Source organism: Apaloderma vittatum, unplaced genomic scaffold, assembly GCF_000703405.1.
Source record: "Apaloderma vittatum isolate BGI_N311 unplaced genomic scaffold, ASM70340v1 scaffold13142, whole genome shotgun sequence".
Lineage (NCBI taxonomy): Eukaryota > Metazoa > Chordata > Aves > Trogoniformes > Trogonidae > Apaloderma > Apaloderma vittatum.
In genome coordinates this window covers 1,769-11,031 of record NW_009703186.1, presented here as the reverse complement: position 1 = coordinate 11,031, position 9,263 = coordinate 1,769, and the positions used below count along the sequence as shown (strand labels likewise).

Below are 9,263 nucleotides of genomic sequence, written 5' to 3'. Positions count from 1 at the left end.
TCCTGCAAATGAAATAAATCTTTTAATGCTTTTAAAAGTCTTAGAGCATACTTACCAATTCTGTATTACGGTGTGTACAGCTAATTTCTTGGGGTACGTTTTTCTTTATTAACATAGTAACTTCGGAGAACAGGAGAACTTCAAAATTTGATTAAAAATGTATGCTATACGAAATCTGGGGGCTACGATCAAATTTGATAATGCATTTTTAAATGTACGGCATGTGACTGGTTCAAACCACTGACTGCATTCAGTGCACATGCGTATTGGCAATTCTCAATTCACTTACGCTAACAGCAAGTAGACTTGACACATGTAGCCTTGTGGTCCAAAAGTACAAAATCACTTCACTTATTTAAGTCCAAGCTACACACTCAGCCTTGCGCACCCAGCACCATACAGAAAAGCTACCTTGTGCTGTAGCACAAGACAAAAGTGAAAAAAAAAACAACTGAGAACGATGCTATCCTGTCTGGAGGGTGGAGGGAGAAGCAATTGAGAGCTCTGCAGTTATACTTGGAGCTAAACCAAACAATTCTATTCAGAGCTAAACTCTTCTCAGAGTTTTCAGAGGTGCTAAGTCCAACAGCCCTTACTAAACTCAACTTCAGGTGTCAAAATCATAGGTGTTCTGTGAAGAATATACACCAAGGTGCACATATTGGAAGTGATCTGACTTTTAAGTGTCTTAAGCTACTGATATCTACTGTATCAGTCAATAAAAGGAATCCCTCTCTTGAACAGAGCAAGGATGGAAGAGTAATTATCTTAATCAAAAAGCATCAATTTTATTAAAAAAAATACAAAAATATTTCTGAAAATAAAACAAATCCACTTCTGTAATGGCTTGTGAAACACAAACTTGCACAGCAAAGCACTCTCCCTATCTCTAGATAACACTATTCCAAAGTGACTATGTCCTAGAACAGTCATATTCTATACAATTATTTAACTACATAAAAACAAAACAGCATTTTAGGGAATAATTACTTGTTGCTGGTGTAGAGAACAGCCAATTGATGCACTACGTTCACCACCACTTCGTAACATCGAGTAACAAAGCAAGACAGCTCCTGAAATACAAGAAAATAAAACGCACATACATGTATCAACCCTCCTCATACACAAGTTGTCATCATCCAAATACATCCCCAATCCAAGTCAGTGGACAGACCTCCAGCAAGACGGAAAACATCTCACTAACAGCTCTGAAAAAGGATCTGGGATCAAGCTAAGAAGGTACTGAAAACAAGGTTCTAGTACCACTTGGACAAGTTATACTGTCGGTTCAATTTATCAAAGACTGTATGAAGTAACGTGACAACAGCACCCCAATGCTCTCAGTGGGAATATCGCTGATAGCAAAGGCTGTGCCTTTTCCATTAGATTCAAGAGTCACACTCTGGTGACAGCAGAAATCAAACTAGAAACTAACACAGAACCCTGCCCCTACTGCAAAAGTGGTAAGTTGCAAAATACTGCTTTAAAAAAAACACAATCAAAAAACAAATGGTTTTGAGCAGTGTGTTTGACTAAAGCAGAACACGAGCTCAGTTACATAGTACAAAACCAGTAAGAACGGGTCAAGTCTGACCGCATAAAGAACTATCTTAATTTCTGTAATGGATTTTAACAAGGCATTCCTAGAACAACAGGAGAAACAAATCTGGGTTTCCCTTAACTGCACTAATATTTGCTCATTAATGCATCCTGAAGTCCCATCAGGGAAAATTCAGCACGTGACGAGTCTAGCCCGTCAGCAGATGGCTTCATAGCAGATCACCCACACTAGCCAACCAGCCAGCCTGCCATTCCGGCCAGGAGACTGGCTAACAGCTGAATTCTGTCTTCCTCTCCATCAAAAATAGATTTTTATTTGGGCTTCTGCCTTTTATTAGTCACCAGTTTTCACTAAACATGAAAGTGTCACTACTTCTTACACTTGTATTGCTCTAACAAACAGAGCTGAAACAAGCCAAGAGATTCCCAAGGAACAGATTAATAAATGGATTAACTGAGATCATGTTTCCTGGGGAAGGTGCACCAGCTGCCATTTAAAAACTTCCAGAAAATAGTCCAATTTAACAGTATATGCATATTAGCAGCCACTTAATGCAGATGAGATTATCATTTTAACACAGTTCTTCAAATACAACATCTCTACAGGATCAAGAGCACCTAGCCTGTGTTTCACAGCATTATTTTGATTTTTTTTTAAAAAAGTGTTTTGACGCAGCAAATCTGAGGCTATTACATCTAGTTACTCAAAAAATCCTGTCTAAAAGCCAAAAAAAACCCAACATGCAGACATTCGCTCTATGAAAGCAACATTTCACCTTTTGCCATCTTCATTTGTATTTTCATACTGCCTTCAGGGATATGTTTATAACATTGACCAGAACAACATTTTCCAGTCTAAGAATATAGATTACTACTGAGCGGGTTTAGGGGAACACAACAGTTTAAAAAGAGCAAACTTGGTAAGGAAAAAGTTTTCCTCACAACTTTACCCAAAGCAGTACACATCTGTTGGCCCAGTAACCTTCCCTTCGGAGCTACATCCTGCATCTCCCTTCTTTCCAAAGTTGTTCACCAAGCAGCAAGCCACTGTAGCATACATACAAAGTAGGCTCATGAGCAACACTACTCTATTTTTCTGTAGTGTTTACTCCATAAATAAACATAAACTTGTTCTACAGAGTGGGTTAGCAACACACAAGAGATATCCAACCAGGCAGTCACCCTGCTCTCAACTTCCAACCGGACAGAGCATCCTGGCATGGACCAAAAAAACAAGGTCTGGAAACACGCAATTGAACAGAGTCCCATTCCAGAACCAAACATCTGCTCAGAAAGAAATAGAGGATGAAGGATGAAACTGACAAAGTTGACAGGACAAAACGCTTGAAAAATGGAGGAGAAAAAAACAGCCTAAGATATCCTATAAACTAACTGCAGTTGGGCATAATATAGAAACTTGTTCCTCAACTTCTTATGGCATTCAACCTGTTATGACTCAGTAAATGAGCGCTACTATACAGCAAGAACAGGAATTATAACCTTTGTTAAACTACGATTTGTTTAAACATTCTGGAAGCTTCCTGTACATTCTCTACTTCAACACAGATATTTCATTACAAGCAACACTGCATAAAAATGGAAACATTCTTTGGGAACAGAACAGTCACTTACACTATAATAAAGACAAAAAAACTCCACAGTAGACTGAAATCCAAGAGGACAGGAAATCCTCAAAAGAAACATAGATCCTGTTTTTATCCAAAGGACCCTGATAACAACCAAACTGTATGAATGCTCTTCCCTGAAATTCCAAGTGAGCAAAAGCAATTTTTTTCCATGTACTTTTTTAAATTTTGCTTTCTTCTATCAGCTAAAAATATTTCTAATGTTCAATAAAAACTAGAGTTTGCTAGTCAAATTCACAAAAATGGGTACATTCAACATTACCAGCAAACAAAACAACCTCAGTGTATCTTCTCTTACTGAAATTTTCTTAACTAAATTCTAATTTCGTTAAGCAATGATTATACAAACCGTATTTTCTTCTCTCATTAGACGAAGAGTTTTAGACAAGTATAAAACACATAATAATGTGCGATACATCAGCTGATTGTGACAGGTCAGCAGGCAAAACATAGTAACATATCAAATTACTACAATGCCTCTCAGCCAGATGCAAGCAGGATACTGCAGACTGTTAAATCTACTTTGCAAGTAAAATTAAGATTATAATTGCTGTCAAAAAGATCAAAACATACTCTACCTGCAAGAAAGAAACAAATCTTCCCATCTGTATTTGGCAATCTCCCTCCACCATGCTGGAATCTGTGGCTTAAAAGACAAACACTTTTTACTGCTTTTGGTAGCCCCTGTTAGACCTGTTAAATGAACATTGAAGTTTGCCCTCCAAGCCATTTGTTTGTCACACAAGTGAATGCACACTATTATAAGCATACTGATAGAGCCTTAAAAACTTTTAATTTTGCTTTCCTAAGCTGGCCTTATTTTTGAAGTTTCTCATTAAAAATTACATAGTTTATAAGTTAAGACAGAAAGCAAGGAAAAAGTCTCCATCACTTGAAAGAAAATTAAGAATACAAAACACAATCCTTTAAAAAGGCATACCTATTACATAATTTCATATGAAAATTTCCTTTTACAAAAGCTCGTATGAAAGCACTAGGTACTTCTATTGCAAGCAACATCCACTGGTAATTATTTACTGAAAGAACATACGACATTGTTAACCAGAAGAAAAAGCTGTGGAGCATACAATTGCCTCAGGAAACTACTCTTTTTTCCCCTACATATCATCCTGCACAAAAGAACCAGTTCATCACCATGGCTTCAAAGTATTACCTGTATGACAAAGTACACTAACAGGGTACTGTGAAGTAGGATAACTACATCATCAATGCCAAATTGTTTCAGTCAGCTGGCCCAGTTTTAATACCACCTGACAAAATACAGTCTTTTTAATGTGATGACAGATTAATGCTCTGGGCTTGAGATTTTTCTCTTGGGCCACTCTGAGCAAAAGCGGCTTACAACTGAAGAAGAAATGTTTAGTGTATGTCCCAAAACACCCCTATCCAACTAATGATTTAAAGTTCCTAGACTAGCCCTAGCTGCTCCAAGGACAACATGAAAAAAAAACCCAAAACACAACATTTCTTTATACAGAAGGAAAAGGCCAGCACAGTATTTGTTTAAATTTCAACCATCTTTGAGTCAGTAACTTTATCAGCTGTTCTCAGTAAGCAAGCTTGCTGTTAGCAAAGCAGATGCTACAAGGAGGGATATGGAAGCAGAGAACATAATTTCTGCATCCCCACCTAACCCTAGGGCTGATCTCTCGATTCTTGCCATTCTCAAGCACTCCCTGCAGAACATCCATCAGCAACAAGCTGCTGCTGTAGTAAATTAATTTGCAGCAGTCAGATTTTTTTTAGTACTGGAGACATGGAGAAGTTTTCAGGGATGCTCTAATATAATTTTGGCAACTTATCGCTTTTAAGGTATTTAAAACTATGTCTGACACGAAGTGAGAATCTTCTAAGAAAAAAAACCCACAAACAAAATAAACAACAAAGCTCACACTTTTTCCGGTTCCATAAGTGAACTGCAACATTTAACTTGAGCAGCTTTCACCTAAAGCAGGGCCTCATGATTTGACAACTGAATCAATTTACAACCACTTACGTCCCTGTATTATGTCACTTGAAAGGCAGGGGACATCAACACAGTGAAGCTTCTTTGGGAACAACTATAATTGCATAAGGAAAGTAGAGAGGACTGGGTCCAAGTTAATACTGATGGTTTTGTTGTTTTATTACATTAAATTATAGATTTATTGGTTTACTACAATCAATGTAATATGTAGTCTCAAAAGGAAATAAGTTGGTTTAGGATGTGTTCATATGTGAAAAACAGGTTTTCAATGTCATACTTTGAAAAACAGCTGCTACAATACATAAGCTGTATGTTATACATATAATTCAACGTCAACAGCCCATACTTCCTGCTTCTCAGGTAAAAATAAGACTGCAGCAAAACTTCCTGTTAGTGTAGTAACAGGGCTTCACAGATAAATCCTACTGTTATCTTATGCAAACTCAGTACAGTTACAAGACACTAATACATATCACTATAACCTCAAAGTCCGTTATTTGATGTTCATTAGTCACAGATACAGAGAAAGCATGTTTCTGTATTATCAAATTACATTTACGTAGCATTTAATACCACCTGAGGCAATAATATAAAACCACAAACTTTTACAGTAAAGGGAGCTACTTACCTCCTTCTCCATAAAACAACAGGCCATTATAAAATTTAGTTTCTGCCTAACAACAAAAGCAGAAATTTGTTTTTTAATAAATGGGATATATGTAATCAAGCAACAAAAATCATTTAGACATCATATCTTGTTTCTTTCGTGCTAAAGAATAAATCTATATATCAGCTTGCCAATTCATAAAAATTTTCATACACAGGAATAAAAGGCAACTGAATTTACCTCATATTTTAACTTCTTGATTTCACAGCAAAGAGCAGCATACACAGTTATTACTTTGTTTAGAACCTAGACTCAAATGGGGGAAGAAAACCACACAGATTACAAACAGATTCACATTTAGAGGGCTTGGTTTTACCTAGAATAACTATTTTTTAACATTTTTTTTTAAGCATAAAGCACTTACCTTGTTTTCTGTCTTTATGAGCTCCAGCAGGGAGGACTGTTCATATGGCAAAAGCTAAAATTAAAAACCAAAACAACAAAACAAAAAAGAAACAAAACCAGCAAATAAACAACTTTAGAAAACACTCCAGCCAGGTTAAGTATTTCCCCTCCCTGCCCACACAGTTTATTCTCAAAAAGGGTAAGTAATAAGAGAGCAATAATTGCACATTACTGGCAATCTGCACTGCAGGAAATCTTCGCTCTTCACATTTACATGGAAATACCTTTCCTTTTACTCTAAGCAGAAAGGCAAATAACCATGTATGCTATGTAGCATTTACAACAATTTCCTCACAAAACTTGGAAAGCAAAAGTATGGCCATTATGGAGTACGTGGAAAAAAACCAAACAGCTTGGGAAACCCAAAACACGACTAGAGAATCCCTAACACAAAAACCGGGATGCATAATGCTTATATTTGCATACAGATACATATATTTTGTAGTCAGCCATAATATTGACTAGTTCATATATATCCAGCACTGTGGTGGCCCTGCACATAAATTATTCAAATTATTCAGATGATGGCTTGAGAGTGCATCTTCAGCACAGACAAGTTCCATATGGCAACAAAAGTACTTTTAAAAAATATCTGCAAATTCAGTGAAGAGAAAAAAAAAAAAAGCACTCCAGAGAGGATAGAGAATTTATGACCAAGGAAACAGGCAACCTCTGGCAGCCAGAAACTACTGTACCAAGGCCATTAAGTCAAAACACAATTATAAATACACACACAGTTTGCTCTGCAGTTATATAACTATTAGTGAGCTCCTCTGCAACCCCTATATCGAGACAAAAACACCAGCATCTACAATGTAGAAGCTTGCTGGAGTTAGCCTTCTCATCACGTGAAAAACTGTAAATTCATTTAAATTCCACTAGTATACAAAAGCCTCAAAAAGAACAATACAAAAACATCTCTTATGATACACATCAATTTATTAACTACTTGATAATTAAAATAGCATTGGATAGGTTTCTCGAAAACAAAAGCCAAAATTTTAAGAGCACAAATGCACCAAGCTTTTACTTCTCAGGTTTTGAGGGGAAGGAGGAACTAGGAAGATAACAGTTGCAACGCAGCTTAAAATATATCAAGACCTTTAATGCAATGGGATCAAGGCTGAAGTCCCAAACATCTCCAACAGAGTCATCCAAAGCATCTTCAATTCTCTTCAGCTGAGATGTATATTCCTCAAGAAATTTCCCGTAATTCTTCAGCTGCACTTCAGCATGAATTTCTGAGAATTTATAACATTTGTACAGTTTTATAAATCATTCAGTACACTGCAATATCAAAAATTTTACTGAAAAGTATTTAACCTGGTGCTATTTAGCTCTAGTACTGTATTCCTTATTTTGCTGCAGCATTTTTGCTTTATACATCCGCATCTTTAATACAAAGTACTTATTTGTTTAAAAACACTACAACTTAGCATCAGTTTAAAAGAAATCCAAGTATTACTACTTAATAGTAAACATCACAGCGGTTTGCAGAAAATTATTTTTTTAATTTAGATACATTTTGAAACTAAGACCTTAACCTAATGATCACATCAAGATGCTGAGCAAAGCAATGACTAGAAATTATAACACAGCAGGTGATTCCACCCATCGGCTGAACCCGTATATATGCAATTCTATTAGAACTTTAAAGCAATGGGTCTAATAATTTTGCCTTGAGTAGCAGTTGTATTAGTAGGATTCACAGAATCGTAGAATCATTTAGGCTGGAAAAGACCTTTCAGATGATTGAGTCCAACCGTTAACCTAGCAATGCCAGGTCCATCACTAAACCAGGTCCCTGAGCACCACACCTACATGTCTTTTAAATATCTCCAGGGATTGTGACTCCACCACTTCCCTGGGCAGCCTGTTCCAATTCTTGAAAACCCTCTCCATGAAGAAATTTTTTCTAATGTCCAAGCCAAAACTCCCCTGGGGCAACCTGAGGCCATTTCCTCTTGTCCTGCCACTTGTTACTTGGGAGAAGAGACTGACCCACACCTCAGTGTTATCTCTCAGTAAACTATTTGGGCATTACACAGGAAATTTACGGCTCCTAATCATTCACCCCAGTTGCAAATTCACCATATTCAAGCAGAACTTTTCCTCTGCTTAGCACCTGGACTTTAAAACACAGAGCTGCCTTGTTACTGCTAGGGGCAAGTAGGTTCAAAAGGTAACATTCAGCTGGTCAAATCAAGAATAGTGGTATTAACTAGCAAAACAAGTTTAAAAACAATTGGTTCACAAAAGCTTAATTCACTCTATGATGATCTTTCTTCTTCCCACATTAAAATACTGCACCCTCCTCCCTCCAAATCATATATATAGGCAATTGTTGGCTCAGTTACACAGTGTGAACTACAGAATGAACAATTACAGCTCAGGGCATCTGTGCTCAGTAAGGACAATCCTTTTTCACGTGAAGACTAAAGTGTCTTCCCCATAATTAGGTAACAAACGTAACAGCTTGCGAACTTCTATTACTTGTTGAAACAAAGATTATCTAAAAATGTTAGAAAATATAAATCAGCTGACCTTTTCATAAACAATAATCCAACTCCCACATAGCTTTATACATGCCCTTTTCATATTTCAGCAAGCGGGTTGCTCTACAGACTTAAAAAACCTTATATTCTTCTATTTTGCATGTTTATCACCTAACATCAACACTGCCAAAAACTGTGCCAAATGGTTGTTGATGGCTACTTCAGTGGGAGAGAACTGCTGAATCAATTATTGCTTAGATGTTTTTTGGAGAAGGAAAATACTTGATTGAGATACTGCAGCAGGCATGAGGGGAGGAATGCATAAGGACAAATTAATAAGGAAAACATGAGAAGGACTGTATATAGGAAGGACGAGACTGAGAAGGAGAAATGAGTACAGTGAAACCCTAAACTAATTCTAAGCTACTATTTTGAAGCCAGCAGCAATGCAAACCATAAGGGCACGTGGAGTGGGAAGACTATCTGAGTAGCACGGTAAACTC

At 36.9% G+C, this 9,263-nt stretch overlaps 1 protein-coding gene across 1 annotated transcript in view; it reads right to left on the bottom strand.

Annotated features, from left to right (window-relative positions):
• The window catches only part of KIAA1033 (KIAA1033 ortholog), a gene marked incomplete at its 5' end in the record, with an annotated part of 35,039 nt that extends 27,533 nt beyond the window's left edge, over positions 1-7,506 (bottom strand). Inside the window, 6 exons of the mRNA XM_009864551.1 lie at positions 990-1,073; positions 3,785-3,852; positions 5,822-5,867; positions 6,041-6,106; positions 6,225-6,278; positions 7,367-7,506. Coding sequence (XP_009862853.1) covers positions 990-1,073; positions 3,785-3,852; positions 5,822-5,867; positions 6,041-6,106; positions 6,225-6,278; positions 7,367-7,506 — 458 coding nt within the window. The remainder of the gene's footprint in view (positions 1-989; positions 1,074-3,784; positions 3,853-5,821; positions 5,868-6,040; positions 6,107-6,224; positions 6,279-7,366) is intronic.
• Positions 7,507-9,263: the final 1,757 nt, after the last annotated feature.